This window comes from Coregonus clupeaformis, unplaced genomic scaffold, assembly GCF_020615455.1.
Source record: "Coregonus clupeaformis isolate EN_2021a unplaced genomic scaffold, ASM2061545v1 scaf0126, whole genome shotgun sequence".
NCBI classification, from domain to species: domain Eukaryota; kingdom Metazoa; phylum Chordata; class Actinopteri; order Salmoniformes; family Salmonidae; genus Coregonus; species Coregonus clupeaformis.
Window position 1 is genome coordinate 444,511 of NW_025533581.1, and position 19,710 is coordinate 464,220.

Below are 19,710 nucleotides of genomic sequence, written 5' to 3' on the forward strand. Positions count from 1 at the left end.
ACCCTACAGAGGGAGGATAGTTAGTATACACTACAGTAGAGATGGTACCCTACAGAGGGAGGATAGTTAGTATACACTACAGTAGAGATGGTACCCTACAGAGGAAGGATAGTTAGTATACACTACAGTAGAGATGGTACCCTACAGAGGGAGGATAGTTAGTATACACTACATTAGAGATGGTACCCTACAGAGGGAGGATAGTTAGTATACACTACATTAGAGATGGTACCCTACAGAGGGAGGATAGTTAGTATACACTACAGTAGAGATGGTACCCTACAGATGGAGGATAGTTAGTATACACTACATTAGAGATGGTACCCTACAGAGGGAGGATAGTTAGTATACACTACAGTAGAGATGGTACCCTACAGAGGAAGGATAGTTAGTATACAGTACAGTAGAGATGGTACCCTACAGAGGAAGGATAGTTAGTATACTCTACAGTAGAGTGCAGTGTTAGGGTCTATTCCATTTAAATGAATTCCATTCAGGAAGTAAACTGAAATTCTGATTCCAATGTTCCCCATTACTTTTATATTGACTGAAATGAAATGGTATTGACTCCAATCCTGGTAGTGTGCCAATCAGGACCGATTCAGTTAGTAGTGAAGTATATTTACAGTACTACAGTTCTGTACTTTCCAGTCAGTCTGTATGACTAGAGAAGTAAGGTTGACTGTACTTCCCATGTAGAAGAAAGGGACGTGTATGCTTCAGGGTTGGGCTCAAGTCAGTCAATTCAGGAAGTGATTTGAATTTAAAATCAAAAATGTTTTAAACTTCTGACATAAATAGCTTCTCCTTTTCAGTTTATTAAGAAGTCATTAAAAATAGATATTTTTAATTATTGAATTAGAATTTCAGTGTACTTCCTGAATTCACTGACTTCAATTTGAATTGAGCCCAACCCTGGTATGCTTGCAAAGAACATTTGGTGGGCATATATCATTATAAGGGTATTAATGCAACATGTGTAGCTTTCACAGTAAGACTCCAGCCAGTAAAAGAGGTCAGACCTTTGCAGTGGGCGTAGGGCATGTTCATGACGTAGTCTTCTCCTCTGTTGAGGAAGGTGAGCCGAGCCTCTCCGTCCAATATGGCCGACAGGGAGTTTCCTGCACAGAGACACATCGTCATGACGACACCCAGGAAAAAAAATTTACACCGCTAAAACATTTGTTGGGTGCACTTTTAAAACTGAAAAAAAAAAAAAAACATTTTTACGGCAGAAATGTGTTCCAAAATGTTCACTACCCGCTGATAATGAGACAGGCCCTAAGTCTGTACTTATACACATGTGCTGTTTGGTGTGTGTGTGTGTGTGTGTGTGTGTGTGTGTGTGTGTGTGTGTGTGTGTGTGTCGGCGTGCATGCATGTGTGTGTGTGTGTGTAGGAGTGTGTGTTCTACCGTAGAACTTAGACTTGGCCAGGATGCTTCCGCTGAGACAGAAGCCGTCCTTCCTGTTACTGACGTAGAACGCCGACACTGGAGGATGATGGGACACCTGACAGGGAGAGAAGGAGATTGGTCAGAGGTCAGGAGAAGCTAGACCTGATCATACCCAGTCTACCAGAACATGTCATGTTGTAGAGTCTAGACCTTCTGAAAACCTATTATAGTATCTGAAGATTATGCCTTTGTTAAATGTTTTTCATGAAGAAATTGAATGTTGTTTGTGTTAGTAGGAAGAGGGAATGTTTTGGGTGTGACGCCAAATACAACAGACCGGAAGTGTCTTGTAGACAGGGGAGACTGGGGATTGGCCAGAAGAGGGGGTAACCCTTATTTTGGCAGTGTCTATATAAGAAGGGTTTTGGACAATAAACCCCAGAGCGGTTATTATAATTCGAGGCAACTGCTCTCCAGACAACGCGTGTCTGTAATTTATGCTGTAACCTCGTGGTATGAATAAAAACTTCTGACACGATGCAGCATAGATGGACTCTTTTGTTGACAGCAATGATGACCACCATTCATCATATACTACATAATGGCGAGCTTGCCAGGAGGGATGATGCAATCCTTCTTTGCTGCATTTGGAGTCGCCAGGCTAACTCAAGCTGACTTTGGTCTGGAGTCATGACCCGACTAGATACAGCTAAGTTGTTGGTTTTGTTACTGCTTATGTACACTGGAGGAGTGTACCCTTACGACCGTGTTTCGGGTGGCGTTATGGCTGTTGATTGGGAGTCTGATAACAAATATTCTAAATTTGGTTGATGGTTAAACGGGGAATAATAGCATGTTTTAGGACAATGGATTGGTAGACAATAAATGTTGGAAGACGTCTGCATAGTTAGGGCACCGTGAATACGGAAAAGACCTCTTGATCGAGGCGATTCTTTAGGAATGGGCCATAAAATCCTTGCAACGCGTTAGGTGGTGTAAGGTTAATTCTGGGAATTATTAAGCTGGACGAATTATATGCATGTTATATACTCATCGTATGGTTGACGGACTATAATGCATGGGGTAACCTCTCTATGATTATCCAGAACTTACGGCAACAAAAAGTTAGACGGAGATAATTGCGATGATGATGATTTGGCCACGGTGCGGGGTGTTCATTTGTATAGCTAGTAGGCCGCAGTTAGCTGGAGGCTAGGGCTAGGGCTGGATTGTTACGGGTCACGTGGTACATCGTGGCTAAATGCTAATGCTACATGCTAATTGTGTTTTGTGTCACGGTGTACCTTAGGCTAAGCTAAATGCTAATGCTACATGCTAATTGTGTTGCGTGCTACATGCTAACGGATATCCTTAGAGATTCCATTGCGATGGATTAAAGTCTCTTAAACTTGTCACTGTCTGTAAGTCAGGTTGTATGTTTTGTGAGCGCTGTTAAATGTTGTTTGACTAGGAGGGGAAAACGAGAGTTACAGTTGGACGGTTATTCTGTCTGTTTGGGGAGAGATCTAAAATCTTCCACGGTGAAAACGTGTTTAAAATTGGATGTGCGCATGTGCGTGATTTTACGGGGCTAAAACTACAACATGTGGTTATGTGCTAAGCCTACAAAGCACGGCATTGTGGGTAAGGGTCATAGGTCCCATGTGGGGGGTCGGAAGGGACAATAGTCACAGAATAGAGAGATTTTGGGAAAAATCTCCTAGGTGTTAAACGGCTGTTGTTCGAACGTGAAACTATTTGGCGAGATGTAGTAAAGTTATAAATCAAATATATGTTGACGGAGTATAATTAATTAAATTAAAAGACGATTAAAATTAAATGAAATGTTTTGGAGCTATTTATTTAATAAATGTATGGGCATGCGTTTAATTTTGCGACACTACACTACAGAAAGGGGAGTTTATGGCACGAGATTAGGGAACGTTTTGTTTTACGGCACTAAACGACACCACGAGGGGATGCTAAAACTCAAGCATGAGGTTAAAATGATATTTGCGCATGCGTGGGATTCTGCAAAACAACACATTGGTTAAACTGCAGGGGGAGACAGAGGAACACAGACGACGGAACAAATACGCATAAAGAGATTTTAACACGAATCTTATAAGTTTAAACGGCGGTGGGTTAAGATGAAACTTGTTTTGGGACCTATTGAATTTATAAATTAAATATATGATAACGGATTATAATAGATTGAATTAAATAATTAAATAACGGATTAAAATAATGTTTTTGAGCGATCTATTTAGTTCTGAGTTTAGTCTTAGAGTGAATAATGTAGAACGAATGAATATTGAATGGTTGGAAATACTCAGTGATGGCATTAACTACTAAAAGCTGTTCTTGTGTCTTTGTCCCTTGTCATGAGAGACAGGAGAGAGGGGGAGCGAGGAGATACAGGAAGTGATCACGTGACGCATCAGAGGATCAAGTCATAAAAAAGGTTACTGTTACAAGATATGTGATGTTATGACGATTTTACATAGGCTTGGCAAATACTATTTCATTAAAAATTGCATTTTGGATGCTCTGTGTATCACTGGGGTTTGATGGGAATTGGAGTAATGATAGGGTTAGAGGCTTTGTTTTTGGGATTGCTTTGAAGTTGACTAATTTACTTGCATTTGATGGGTTGTGGTAATATAGTCAACACTAATTGATAAATTGGTGATATAGGAATAAAGATTGGTTTTAATTATTCATGATTTTTAATTGATTTATTTAAAAAAAGAATTAGAGTGGGGGAAGCCATGGGCTATACAGTCTAAAATAAGATAGTTCACAATAAAGGAATATAAAAGGGTTGTTACAATGGGGAAAAAGATATTAGGACTATGAAAGTCATTACACGGGTTGAAATAGTGGTAATCCTTTAATTACAGTGTTGCTAGGGTATCTGGCAAGTGAAACAAAAGTTGCCCTTCATTCTCAAACAGTAATTGATAAAATAGGTTTAAAAAGTAGAGCTTAGGGATGTTTATTCTCAGCTTACAATGATCATCCAGGAGTGATTATTGCATCAGAAATATAGACAAATAATAGATAGGGTACCCGCAGAAACAACGATGAAGATGAATCCAGAAGACGGAAGAAAATGAGAGGTCTGGAACGTGAAGGAGAAGAGGATGATGAAGATGAGAGTGATTGATGAGAGGTCATGGGTGGAGGTGACTCTGTGATCAGAGGGAAGTGGCAAGAGAGGAAAGAAGAAATGGATACTAGAGATTTGATCTCTGATGAAAGTTGAAGGTACAAGAGCAAAGAAGAAATGGAGAAGTGGAAGAAGTAACACGACTGGATGAAGACCTCAAGAATTGAAGGAGAAGAATAATACAGTGAGGCCAAAGGAAAGGCCACTAGTAAGAAGATGATATTTCAAGAACAGAACTTAGAAGATAACCTTTTGAAGAATACTGATATGTCAACAACGAGAAAGAACAAGACGAAGAAACTCTGAAAACTCAATCATACAACTGGTGGAGAAGAGAAGTTTTGGTTATGAAGAATCAGAGTGAACCAAATCAACAATCACTGTTACAGCTTCAACTGGACAATGTCAAGTGCAATTGTACCAGCCAAGGGGGGTACCAGATGTTCCATATCCACAGCAACAAGTCAGGAGGAAACAAGAGAACATTTTTAAGGAAGATACAGGGGCAATTCAAGATCACCTGTTCTCCAGGTGAACCCTAAATATTCTAGAGTGTCTAGAATATCCGGAAGGGGGGTATCAGCTGAGAGCATCGATTAGAGAAGAAGAGAAAATAGCCAACAATTGAAGTAAAAACAACCGACCATTAGAAGTGATAGTGAATAGGGGAAAACTTATCTGGGTTCAGCCTAAAGAGGTTAAACATCTCACTAATTAAACATCTAACTAAATTAGGATAGGATAGGGATTTGAGGTAGTAAAACAGTTTAATTACTCTTAAGGAATCAATTGAGCTCTGCTATAGAAGTCAAATAGGAATTAAAATAGACATACTAATATTAGGACAATATATCAATGACATTGTGGGAAGAGATGCATGGTGTAAATTGAAGTGTTCAATCAGAGGCACATTAGACGACTGACTGTCTGGTAGAATATTTTAAGAAGTAGGGTTTTTGGGAATCATTTGCTTAAAAGATAATATCATAGGAAGGATGATAATCTATTGTTCTGTCTATTAGACATTGTCTGGGAAAATAAAGTTAAAAGGGGTGACTGTTTATTCTGGGTGACATTCTTACACTAAGGGATTTCAGGCTAGGCTAAAAGGTGTTTAGTCGTTTTGCCAAGTCTGTGTGTAATGAGTCAGAAGCAGGTGGGGAACTTTCCCAATCACATATTCTACAAATTTGGTGGTAAGGGATTTTGTGAAAATCAGGGGAAAAGGTTTTAAATGTTATGAGAGGAGAAGATTAGATTAAAATAAGTTAGGAGTAGATTAGGGTTGAAGGAACTCTGAGACAGTAAGCTAAGTTTTAAAGTTAGTAGTAAGAGAGAGAGAGAACAGTAATGAATGACACTTTAGAATAGAAAGATCAAGGTAATTGTGGGTACCTTTTGTTATAATCAAAAGGTTTAAAGTTTAGAGGTAGAACTGAAAGGGGGAAAAAGTGACACTAGGGGTGATGGATGGAAGTACAAGCAAAGAGTTCAGAGCTTTGGGAAAACTAGGGATGAGGAAGTAACAATAATGACATCACCACGTGAGTCTATTAAAACAACAGTGAGAAGTAATTTAACTCTTTCAACATTGATAGTTATTAAAGCCATAAATATAGCGCATTTGATTATAAGGGTCCAGCATCAATTATAGGGGGAAAATACTGTTATTAGGGTTAGGAGAATAATAATTATAATATGCCATTTAGGATGATGACGTTTCTTTCACAGAGAGAGAGAGATAATTAGGGAGAATAAGTATTGTTAGCAGGATCAGAAGTAGAAGCTGTTGCACTTGGTCAAACAAGGGATTATTTTGCGTAAGGTTACAGATAAAGATCAGGGAGAATGTGTACTTATCTAGTGAAAGCATAGAAATTTGTTCCGGTTAAGAATTATTGGTTAAAGGGCTATGTAATTCGTAAAGTGACGCTTATAATGGAAGATTTGAAGTCTGTAGAACTTTCCACAGTCACAGAGGGAGTTAAGGATAAGTTTATTACAGTAGTCACTCAAACAGTAAATAATACACAGAGTATATTGGTAGCTTTTCCACTAGAAGGAATTAAGGGTTTTAATTCATCAACTAAATCAACAACGTTAATGGTAACTTTGGGAAGGGATTAATGATACGATGGTAATAGCAAATGTAGGAAGGATGACAACAACTGTTCTGAAAGTAGAGGTAGCAAGAGGGACTCAGGAGGTTATGGTACGAATGGGGTTAAAATAAGAGAACAGATAGAAACAATATAGATTAATCTGAAATGGAGAATATAGATTCATCATGGAAGCTGCAGGATGGGGTCTTTTGATTTTGATGACAGAGGGGGGGTATCTGATCAGTACTGCTCGTTCCTCTGTTGTGAAAATTAGAGATAGATTAACTCATTCTGTAAGAATCAGTGAGGAATCTTGAGGGTTGATGTCTGTTGGGGATGCCAGCCCAAGACGTGTTAGATGGTCGCGCGGCCTCTGTCAGGTATGGGTTAGAGTTATGCTTTGTCATGACTGTGGTATCGGCAACAGTCATTGACCGATAAAATAATGTCGTTGTCAGAACAGTGGTTTAAGCCTAGGGTTTAAGTGTTCTTGGGTAAATGGATTACCCTATGGGAATTGTTAGATGGAAAGTAAAGTCAGGTAACAGTGGAAACCTGAAGTATTCAGGTGAACCAGTGAAGATAAAAGTTGTTGTTGTTCTAATAAAACATATGAGGTAAGGGGTATGTTTATGGGAATATCAGAGTGTGATGAGTATAGTATAACTTTGGATAAGTATGAACTTAAGGGTAGTAATGACAAATAATAGGTTACTTTTTATATACCAGGTAGTAAGAAGAGCAGGACTTTGATGGTTAAAAGATTAGCTTTTGACTGACAATGTGACTATGGGGAATTTTAGAGATATTTAGGGGTTTGGGGGTGATAAAGCATCTATATTCTTACATTAGGGATGGACAGGATTTGGTTACATGTCAACGTTGAAGCTTCTATATGAGGTTTCTACTATTATAAGAGGGATAGCACCGGACACAGCTAAATCTAGGGTTAAAAGGGTGACATGGCTACATGTCATAGTCTTCAAGCCTATCATTGGAGAATAAGTCTGGGAGAGAAGTGGGGACTTGGACTTTTTAGTCATGGTATGGTGCAAACATTTGGGAAGATCATATTGATAAATATTTGTTATATTTTGGGTCCGGATAGTTCAGAGAATATTACTGGGGTTATATATATATACATGGGAAAATATCAGGGATGCATTTGGTTGCAAGATCAGTTAGGCCAGTAGGGGGCAGTGATGGGTTACATTTTAATCACAGCTTTGATAGCACTGTGTAATATGTTACTGACTTTTGAGAAAGTTATGAGATTGAGATAGGTTGGGGAAGTGGTGCCTGGAGGCAACACTCAGATGCCATTGTTGACTGTTCCGGATCTGGACGAAGAGGGACAAGTGGCCTACTGATGGATAAATATCATATTTGATTATTTGATCATTTTATTTTTATTGTTTCAAGGAAAACATTTTTTTTTAGGGTGATTTTAGTATGATTTTAGAATGATTTTATGAATCAAGGGGGGGAATGGATAATGTGATTCATACATCATTTATATGTCATTTTTATATTCTTAAATTGATGTTGAGGTTTAATTTGAAAATGTTGTTTTGCAAAGGATACTGTTTGGTCGTTTCTTTTCTTTTCATTCCAGAAGCATTTGGGGGAACATGTGACTCAAACAAAGACAATATGAAGGGACAATATGACTGGAGGAGATGGAACAAGGAGGGTGTGGAAAGGTTTCGATTCCATCATCAACGATGCAGTGGAGGTGGAGACTACGGAGGAGATGAAGTGTAGTGGACTACATTCCAGTGTCTGCAATGAAATATAGACATATTTGATGTGTAATACATAATGGTGTCATATTCTTAGGTATTGATTTTAGTAGAATGATGTTTGATGTTATTGAATGCAGATGAGGATCTTAGATGCTTTTGTTTATTTCGATGGGGTTTAGGGAAAGGACGTTTAGGCAGGGAGAGATTCCCTTTCAGGTCCTATGGGTTGACCAGCCTGAGAGTGGATGTTTCTGGATAGGATTTTGTTTGCAGGGGGAAACATGTGTATTTAATGGCATCATAGTTTCAAATGTATTTACATGGTCTATGAGTTTATCTGGAGTACCGCGGTGGTTGCCTGGGGCAGAGGGACCGTGAGAGAATTTTACTGTCTTGATTGATGGATGGATGGATTTGGAACAAAGGTTGCCGGACAGGTTTTTTCGCTCTCACACTCCATAAAGATTTATTCATAATTCATAGTAATGTGTTCACACTTCATAAACAGTTTGTTCATAATTCATAGTAATGTGTTCACACTTCATAAATAGTTATTCATATTTCATAGAAAGGTATTTACATTCTAGAGGAGAATGTTTTTGGGTTTAAGGTTAAGGATACTCAATAAGATAAATTGTTACTGGTCATAATCCTATTCTGTTTGTTTTCGAGACTTAGTTTAGTCTCGAAGGGGGAATATAGTATCTGAAGATTATGCCTTTGTTAAATGTTTTTCATGAAGAAATGGAATGTTGTTTGTGTTAGTAGGAAGAGGGAATGTTTTGGGTGTGACGCCAAATACAACAGACCGGAAGTGTCTTGTAGACAGGGGAGACTGGGGATTGGCCAGAAGAGGGGGTAACCCTTATTTTGGCAGTGTCTATATAAGAAGGGTTTTGGACAATAAACCCCAGAGCGGTTATTATAATTCGAGGCAACTGCTCTCCAGACAACGCGTGTCTGTAATTTATGCTGTAACCTCGTGGTATGAATAAAAACTTCTGACACGATGCAGCATAGATGGACTCTTTTGTTGACAGCAATGATGACCACCATTCATCATATACTACACTATCACATTTATTCCTTCTTTCATCCACCCATCCATCCACCAACCCGTCGATCCATCCATCCATCCACCAACCCGTCGATCCATCCATCCATCTACTCACCCACACATCCATAATTTACATACTACCTACAAGGTGAATCAATTGCTCAAATGTCAGATTAAACATCCCCAATCAGACAATCATTTATTAGGGAGCAGTCTCCCCTCCCATCCCAATCAGACAATCACTTATTAGGGAGCAGTCTCCCCTCCCATCCCAATCAGACAAACACCTGTTAGGGAGCAGTCTCCCCTCCCATCCCAATCAGACAATCACTTATTCGGGAGCAGTCTCCCCTCCCATCCCAATCAGACAAACACCTGTTAGGGAGCAGTCTCCCCTCCCATCCCAATCAGACAATCACTTATTCGGGAGCAGTCTCCCCTCCCATCCCAATCAGACAAACACCTGTTAGGAGCAGTCTCCCCTCCCATCCCAATCAGACAATCACTTATTCGGGAGCAGTCTCCCCTCCCATCCCAATCAGACAAACACCTGTTAGGGAGCAGTCTCCCCTCCTGGCTCCATTACCTGTTCAGAAATGTAGAAGGTCTTGCTGTTGGTCTTGCTATGGAGCCACATGCAGCGGTAGGTCTCACCAATGATGGGGTTATACGGCTTCTTCAGTCCCTGGTTTTCATAAAGAGGAAAAACTGAGCTTTAGATACGTCTGCTGAATGGTAGGGATACCGAGGGACATCTTGTCACATGTCAAACAGAGTCGTGTTCATTAGGCACCTAACAGAAGAAATGGACTGAAATGGGGGGAGACTACCAGGACCTATCCAGTAATTTTCTTTTTACGTTGCAAAATGTTTTCCACTGCTTTCCTAATGAACATGACCCTGCTTAAATAGTTATTTTAAGTGAATGTTCTAATCACCTGTGGCTTTTTGTAGAATCCAGAGATATACCACTTCACCACTTTCTTCATCCTGTTGTAGGCATTCTCCTCCACAGCTGCCCTGGAAATGATACACATCAAATCGCAATGAGGACCTAAATCAAGTTAAAGCTACATCTTTGAATATTTGTCTGTATCTTTGGCAGGTCTGACTGTATTGTCCTACTATATAAGATCTTTGATTGGTCAGCTTGGTAGTACTGTCCTACTATATAAGATCTTTGATCAGTCAGCTTGGTAGTACTGTCCTACTATATAAGATATTTGATTGGTCAGCTAGGTAGTACTGTCCTAGCAGGCAATACTAGTTCAAATGAAGTCATTACAGCCAGGTCTAGTTGTTAACTGGTTGGAGAAGTACTCAGTCAGAAGAATAGTACTAGACTGAAGTAGTGGTACACTTCATAACGGAGGCTTTGTAAGTGTACTACTTGGTGAAAAGATTTGGCATGGGTCCTCAGATCCTCAAAATGTTCTACAGCTGCTCCATCGAGAGCATCCTGACTGGTTGCATCACCGCCTGGTATGGCAACTGCTCGGCCTCCGACCGCAAGGCACTACAGAGGGTAGTGCGTACGGCCCAGTACATCACCAGGGCCAAGCTTCCTGCCATCCAGGACCTCTATACCAGGCGGTGTCAGAGGAAGGCCCTCAAAATTGTCAAAGACTCCAGCCACCCTAGTCATAGACTGTTCTCTCTGCTACCGCAAGGCAAGCGGTACCGGAGCGCCATGTCTAGGTCCAAAAGGCTTCTCAACAGCTTCTACCCCCAAGCCATAAGACTCCTGAACAGCTAATCATGGCTACCCGGACTATTTGCACTGCCCCCCCCCCCCACCCCCTCTTTTACGCTGCTGCTACTCTGTTTATTATTTATGCATAGTCACTTTAACTCTACCCACATGTACATATTACCTCAATTACCTTGACTAGCCAGTGCCCCCGCACATTGACTCTGTACCGGTACCCCCCTGTATATAGCCTCCCTACTGTTATTTTATTTTATTGAGTTATTTGCTTGTATTTTTTTTTACTTCACACTTAAAAAAAAAAAAAAACTTTTACAAATGCATTGTTGGTTAAGGGCTTGTAAGTAAGCATTTCAATGTAATGTCTACATCTGTTGTATTCGGCGCATGTGGCAAATAAAATTCGATTTGATTTGGTGTCGGGTGAAGTTGCCCCTAGACACTGATCTTGTATCAGTTTTGCATTTTCCACACTAATAGTTAAGGCTAGGATTGGGGAAGGGGAAGCTGATCCTAGATCTGTGCCTAGGGGAACCTTCTCCCCGGAGCCAGTGTACTAGTACTTACTCAGAAGAGAGGAAGTCATCATGGTAGTAGTACTTACTCAGAGAGGAAGTCATCATGGTAGTAGTACTTACTCAGAGAGGAAGTCATCATGGTAGTAGTACTTACTCAGAGAGGAAGTCATCATGGTAGTAGTACTTACTCAGAGAGGAAGTCATCATGGTAGTAGTACTTACTCAGAGAGGAAGTCATCATGGTAGTAGTACTTACTCAGAGAGGAAGTCATCATGGTAGTAGTACTTACTCAGAGAGGAAGTCAGCATGGTAGTAGTACTTACTCAGAGAGGAAGTCATCATGATAGTAGTACTTACTCAGAGAGGAAGTCAGCATGGTAGTAGTACTTGCTCAGAGAGGAAGTCATCATGGTAGTAGTACTTACTCAGAGAGGAAGTCATCATGGTAGTAGTACTTACTCAGAGAGGAAGTCATCATGGTAGTAGTACTTACTCAGAGAGGAAGTCAGCATGGTAGTAGTACTTACTCAGAGAGGAAGTCATCATGGTAGTAGTACTTACTCAGAGAGGAAGTCAGCATGGTAGTAGTACTTGCTCAGAGAGGAAGTCATCATGGTAGTAGTACTTACTCAGAGAGGAAGTCAGCATGGTAGTAGTACTTACTCAGAGAGGAAGTCAGCATGGTAGTAGTACTTACTCAGAGAGGAAGTCATCATGGTAGTAGTACTTACTCAGAGAGGAAGTCAGCATGGTAGTAGTACTTACTCAGAGAGGAAGTCATCATGGTAGTAGTACTTACTCAGAGAGGAAGTCAGCATGGTAGTAGTAGTCGGACAGCTTGTCCAGGAAGGAGCGTGGCTCCAGGATGAAGGTGGGCAGGACCACTTTAGACAGGTCCATCCCAGGCCTGACCTGCTTCAGCAGCGTCCAGATCAGAGACTTATTCTCCTCCGACACCGTCTCTGTCTGGGACGCCTCACCAGCCTGGGAAACACACATAAAGGTTTGGTGATTTACTGTACACACCACACACACTTTTATATTGCAATGAATTCTGGCGGTAATCCCGACCAGGTCACAAACCCGCTACAGCGACTGTCAAGCCAACATATTAGCTGTTGCGCCAAGAGATCCAAACCGCTTGATGAGGTTGCTAGGTGATGGGCTATGTAAGGGCACAATATTCACATAGTATTGGAGTACATGCCTATATGGTACAAGCGCATTATGGAGTTGCTCCAACGTGATATTGATTCGGTATGAACATCTCTCCGGTCTGAACAACTTCATCAGTTAATTATTCACATCTTCGGTCTTTCCATTTTAGCCTCTGCTGGCTGTTTAATTAGAGCTATCAAAATGACACTTCTAATTCACCACAGAACAGCTGGGAGGGATTTCACGCAGGCAGGCAGGCAGGCATACACACACGCGCTAACACCCCACCCCCCCCTTTCAAATCTAATTTCTTCATGCCCTGCCTGTGGCACTTGGCTAAGGCTATATTAATAGTGCTCAAGATTTCATAATCATGAGCTAATTATTTATGAAGCTCCATCAAACCTCTAAAGATTGTTGACAACTCTAATCTTAACTGAGTACTGTCTTGTCACGTATAACATTCTATTCACCGCAGTGAAACTGTGGCAGAAGAGATGGACGTCCTGATTACTTGTCTATTGCAATTTAGGTTTCAACGTGTCAGAATAAAATACATTAGACAATGGGACATATAAGAGAGAGTTAGAGAGAGAGCAAAAGAGAGGGTGAGAAAGCGCGAGAGAGAGAGAGAGAGAGAGAGAGGGTGAGAGAGAGAGATGCTCTTTGCAGTGAGATAGATCACAGACAGGTTGATTTAAGGGCTGTCTGAGGCTTCACTCTGATAACTGCTGCCCACAATGAGTAAGGCACTTTTACACACACACACACACACACACACACACACACACACACACACACACACACACACACACACACACACACACACACACACCACTCTTGATGGATGCCTCGACTCCCTCGACTCTGATCGTTTCACTTCTCTTTCAACCAGTGGGGTGTCAGGTAGCCTAGCGGTTAAGACCGTTTCGCCAGTAAATGAAAGTCCGCTGGTTCAAATCCCCAAGCCGGCAAGGTGGAGAGAAAAAAAATCAGCCATTCTGCCCTTGAACAAGGCAGTTAACCCCCAACAACAACTGCTCCCCGGCGCCGATGATATCGATTAAGGCAGCCCCCCCGCACCTCTCTGATTCAGAGGGGTTGGGTTAAATGCAGAAGACACATTTAGGTTGAATGCATTCAGTTCCCAGTATCATCTAACTCTTCCTCATTTTAAACCAAGGTTTATCAAGTGTTCCCACTGTGTTCAAGGAAATGCCACTCGTATTCTCTTAAGTATATTCTCTGAGGCCTTGAATCTTAAAAAACAACAAATCAAGATGATTCTCTTCATTGTTACTGAGTCTAACTTTCCTTGGGGGGAAATTCTCACATCCCTTCAGATGCATTTATACAGAGTAGGCTGGGCTCAGTCCCCCTGACCAATAAGAGCCAGCGGTACTGACTACGCTCATCATCATTCCTCACCTCTCCCAGCTCCTCGTGGGACTGTTCCAGGTACGGTGTCTCCCGCAGGGCCTCGTTGGGGTCAAGGTCAATGTAGGAGTCGTCCTGGCGTTCCGACGTGTCACTGTCGCTCTCCTCGCTCTTTTCCAGCCCCTCCACGTCTGACTCCTCATGGTCCTGCTCCCCCTCCCGGTCCGACTTGTCTGAGTACAGGTCGGGGTCCTTGAACTGGTCACTGTCGTTGAACCTAGCGGGAATAACAAGGATAATGGATTAAAAGGATAGTTCACACTAAAACCTTTTTGCAAAACATAATTATCACAGTTTTTGCTCTGCACTGAAAGTGAAGTGCATCTAGAAAACTTGACTGATGCTGACATGCAAAACAAATTGGGATTGTTTGGTGGACTAATGAACAAAATCATAAAAGATAACTTGCTATTACCACTACCAATAGCACAGTCTATTAATACAGGGGTCCTCATGCCTTACTGCATAAATGTATTTTTGAGCGATCCCTGCAGAGTTGACAAACGTACAGAAATTCTCCACAGTAGCCAAATCCCCCAGTACAACACAGATCCTTTGAAAGTTGAAAGCCTCAAGAAGACAGCGAAAAGGGGAAGACATGCAATCTTTACAACCCACAATCAACTCTGATGCATTCAGAGAACAGACACAACCAGTCATCTCAGGCCAAATGGAACATCCCAAAGCACATGGAAATAGGCCACAAGAGCTCGAACAGACTGCAGACGAGGGTAGAATAAAGATTTGCTGCTCCACATAGAGATACAAGAGAGACGGGCTAGGGCCAGGCTTCTAACAGCTCCGGATTCAAATATACAACTAATCATCTTCAGTCTGAACTGAATCAGGTGTGTTGCTGCAGAGGCTGGAACGAAAGCTTGCCCACCCAGTAGGACTTTTCACACTACTGAGCTGAACCGAGCTGTCCCGCGCTGGCCTGGTTACACAGTGTGGTAATAAAACATCAGAGCCAGCGCAATTTGACTAGGGTTGGCAGAATAGTGTGAAAAGGGAACAGGTACGGGAGTTGTAGACTAGTGGGCTGGGCTAGAGCGGAGAGACAGTACTGTAGGCTGGGCAGACTCACTGGAAGCCCTGCATGTTGTGGGCTCGCAGCAGGCTGTAGAAGTTAATTTGGGAGCTCTCCCCGGCCGTGGTGGCCAGCTCCTCCTTGCCCTCGCGGATCATGGTGCGCTTCAGGAGGCCGGAGCACTTCAGAGCCAGCTCCAGAGCATCCATCCAACAACGGCCTGGTGGAGAGGAGACAGGGGTGTTGAGAGGCTACACTATACAGTCCTACACATGTAGCACATAAGGAATGAGCAAACGCATACAGATAACCACACCCACATGGAAGAACAGAAAACACTTGCATGCACATACACACACAAACAAGCCCACACTAACAGACACAGCACGGATTGCAGACACTAAAACATTCAATCATATAAACACAAATTGGTGGAAAAATATATTGAACAAATCTGAAAACATATCCTATCTCTTACCGTCTGACTCAGAGGTGGCGCGGAAGATGAGGTGGCTGCCGGGTAATGGCTGTGTGATGGAACCCACCGCCTCCCCTTTAGGACCCTGACACACGGAGAGAGAGAAGGAGAGAGAGAAGGAGAGAGAGAGAGGAGGGAAAGAGAGAGAGAGGGTTTGGTAAACATCCACTCTGTAACATTATACAACCACAATGGCACTGACAGCTATCACCAAGGCCAAAGCCCATGGGAAGGTGTGTGTGTGTGTGTGTGACTGTGTGTGTGTGTCCAGCTGAACATGACTCATCACATTCCCCAACGGTGAAATAATGGGTCCTGTTGGCAAGTCCCATTGATGACACTGATGTCCAGTTTGGCCGTGCAATAGGGAGGGTGCTTTGTTTAACAATCCTTTTATTGTTTGGTTGGAGGGGCATTCATATGGCGTGCATGCATCCTAAAAGAACCATATTCCCTTTAAGTGCACTACTTTTGACTAGGGCCCATAGTTATTATACAGTGGTAAGTGGGTGTGACATCTGTAGTGCCGTGCCTACTCAAGACAAAGGGTTTAGGGCAGGGTTCCCCAACTGGCCGCCCGCGGGTGGTTTTATTTGGCCCCCTCAAGTTTTCTGGGACAAAATTATTATTATATTATTTTTTTCATTGTTGGACATAAAATACTGCAAAAACACCAGAAAATCTGCTCTAATTGATTTAAATGTTGGAAATCTTTTCTCAAGTATTCCCACGCATAATAGACAGATGTGATCATATACAAATGTTGGCAAGGTTTGAAATTATTATGTTTTAGTCAAATATGATATCTGTTTGGGCTTCTTGCGGTCAATTTGCAGTCTACAAATTATTTGTAATTTGGTTTAGGGGGTATCGTTATACTGTCACTACTACCCTCACAACAGACTTACATGAAGAAGAAACACCGTAAAGTGCTGTCGCTCTAACTGAGATTTGAACTGTGACAATTTCATACAGAGATGAACCCAATGTGATAATGCAGGTAAAACATGCAACAGTTATTATTTGAAATGTGAAGAACCTTCAGCTAGACAATTTCAATGCTAATTGTGTGCATCATTATGCTAACATTCTTATTGACAGGGGAGGAAGGGGGGACAAATAAAATATCGAATTGTATTTAATTGAAATGAAAGAACCAGATGATAATTTTGACCAGGATGTGGATGTGAAGGCTGATGCACGTCTGGCTAATCAAATGTTTTATCTTGTGGTAATTGAATAGTCTGAGTACCAGTCTCTTTAGCTAACATTCCACTCCTTGCCTTTGACAAAGAGATTGGCCTTTCAGCAATCTCAACGTTCAATATGCACTGGAGTTACTCATCGATGGGTTAGCTGACAACGTCACGAAAGCAATGGGCACGCTTCAACGGCGTAGAAGGCCGTGTGTTGTTGTGATTCTGGATGGCCAGATAGCTAGCAACAATGACAAGAAACTACCATGTGGGGAATCGTAAGTGACTCGTTTCAGCTAGTTTCATCTTGTTCTTGATAGCATGTCTTGTTTTGAGGTGTTTTGACTGATTTCATGTCAATGCTAATATGGCACAAATTCGCTAGTTAGCTAACCAACAACTGCAACGATGTATTTGAGAGGCAACAAGTGCTCATTGTGCAAATTAATTTATGTTTTCAATAAACATTTGTGACGAAATATAGTTTACATGTTGTCGACAAGCTAAGCCAACCACGCTGTTTTGCCCCATAGTTGCGCACGCGTCGGTTTTGTTGCTAAACAACCAACCCCTCTATTGGTTGATGGAAATAACATTTTCCAAGAAAACATGTGGAGCCTCGAAAATAGAATTAGAATTGATAACAAAGTCAAAAACAAACATTTAGCTGTTAGCTAGGCAAGTTGTTGTATTTTGAGGCTTAAAATATGACGTTTTGTGCTTGGAATTGCAGTATGTATTTAGTTTGGAGAATTCAAACGTGAGCTAGCAACTTTTGACAGACTGATTTCATCTGGACAAACAAAAAACGGTTGCTTAGTAACCGGATAGCAACCGGATACCAATGCGGATAGCTGTGAGGGTGATCTAATCAGGTTCAACTCCTCTGATCTCCTCGAGCTCATTAATGATAGAATGTTAATATTTTAAGATGGCAGAAAAGCCAGTCTCTTTGGCACGTGACATGGAGTAGGGAGAGGATTAGCTAAAAAGACTGGTACCCAGGCTAGTAATTTAATGATGTCTGAACAAAAATGTACTTAGGCAGTATTATACCACAGTATTATACCAGTGTGCAGACAGATTTATATTTTTGTTCTACATTATCCTGTCTGATCCAGCACCTTGGACAAGTGGCTTTTATGGATGTGTTTATGGATGTGCACATACCACTCCACTAAATTAAATGATGTCTCCCCTACCTAAGGACATAGTGCATGTCTGAACTGTCTCAACTCCTATCTGTCTAGAAACTCCATCGCTCCCAATCTCATCATTATTATCATCTGAAGCTGTGGAAGCCATTGCCCAAGAGTGCCAGGTCACCTTGAATACGTTTTCGTTGTTTTTAAAGCGACTTTGAGACGCTGTTTGTAATGAAAAGCTCTGTATAAAATAAATACATTATTAATATTATTATTACCTTGACTGCCCAGATGGACTGCTCCAGCGGGTGGAATAGTTTGAAACAGAAGCCATCCTTCTTTGAGGGTCTCTCGATGAGCTCGCAGGCGTTGAGCAGCACCGTGCCCACCCACTGGCCGTTCTTATGGGTCTTGTAGATGAGCAGAACCCCCGGCTTCAGCACACACCACAGCTTGGTCCAGCTCTTCAGAGTACCCCGGATCTGAGGTGCAGGCACATGGACAAACACACACACTCAGACATAGAAGACACTAAATATCATAATATCTAATAAACTATTGGAATTGTGAAAATGTTCAAATATATATATATTTTTTTGGGGGGGATAAACTTCTATAAACAAGGGCAGTTTCTGGAGAAACTTCAGCAGATTATAGCATAATCTTATCTTTATAGTTTGTTGCTTGTACATTAATATTCTAGTAATTGCAGCACATGGCCCACGTCGTGTACAGTCCAAAAACAAAAAGCAGGGGCATGTCGAACCTTGAGCCAGTCAGCCATGACAATAACAGAGGGGTCTGTGATGGTGCTGAGGAGCTCCTTGGTGGCTCTCTTCTTCTCCTCACGGTAGTTCTTCTTCTGTACCTACAGGGGCCACACACAAACATCATGCTACAGTGTTTCCCCTAGCTGTACCTGCAGGGGCCACACACAAACATCATGCTACAGTGTTTCCCCTAACTGAACCAGCAGGGGCCACACATAAACATCATGCTACAGTGTTTCCCCTAGCTGTACCTGCAGGGGCCACACAAACATCATGCTACAGTGTTTCCCCTAGCTGTACCTGCAGGGGCCACACACAAACATCATGCTAGTGTTTCCCCGAACGTCTAGCGTCCTGTCCAGGGGGGTGTACATCAAGCTGCCTCACGCTACAGAAACAGGCTCCTGCCCCAAGGGACGTTCTGACTCTTACAAAGCTACTTACTATAAGATCATCCTTAGGCTGGTCTCTGCTGTTAGTCTCCCTACTTACCTTGAGCGACTCCTTCTTGGTGAGCTTGTTCCCGGATGCCGAGACATCCTTGTCGGAGCCATTGTAGAGCTTGGACTCGGACTGTGGAGACATGGAGGAGAAAGTGAGCTTATAGCCGGCTGGGAATGGCTCACTAGTACCCTGCTAACCTGTGAGACCAACAGTTTCCATCTGGTCACATTAGGACAGAAGTCTTACTATATTAATGGATGTGATGAGCATGTCGGGAGCTGTCTGGCTCAAAATGGGGAGCTGTCTGGCTCAAACTGGGGAGCTGTCTGGCTCAAAATGGGGAGCTGTCTGGC

General features: G+C 42.0%; 1 protein-coding gene across 7 annotated transcripts in view; it reads right to left on the reverse strand.

Moving 5' to 3' along the window:
* The window catches only part of LOC121550240 (oxysterol-binding protein-related protein 8), a 176,387-nt gene that overhangs the window by 13,845 nt on the left and 142,832 nt on the right, over positions 1-19,710 (reverse strand). For all 7 annotated transcript variants that reach the window (XM_045213597.1, XM_045213601.1, XM_045213598.1 and 4 more), the window contains 11 exons: positions 19,406-19,486; positions 18,910-19,011; positions 18,422-18,625; positions 15,803-15,887; positions 15,382-15,544; positions 14,286-14,511; positions 12,499-12,683; positions 10,411-10,492; positions 10,059-10,157; positions 1,415-1,511; positions 1,023-1,121 (listed from right to left, as the gene is read on the reverse strand). In XM_045213597.1, coding sequence (XP_045069532.1) covers positions 1,023-1,121; positions 1,415-1,511; positions 10,059-10,157; positions 10,411-10,492; positions 12,499-12,683; positions 14,286-14,511; positions 15,382-15,544; positions 15,803-15,887; positions 18,422-18,625; positions 18,910-19,011; positions 19,406-19,486 — 1,423 coding nt within the window. The remainder of the gene's footprint in view (positions 1-1,022; positions 1,122-1,414; positions 1,512-10,058; positions 10,158-10,410; positions 10,493-12,498; positions 12,684-14,285; positions 14,512-15,381; positions 15,545-15,802; positions 15,888-18,421; positions 18,626-18,909; positions 19,012-19,405; positions 19,487-19,710) is intronic.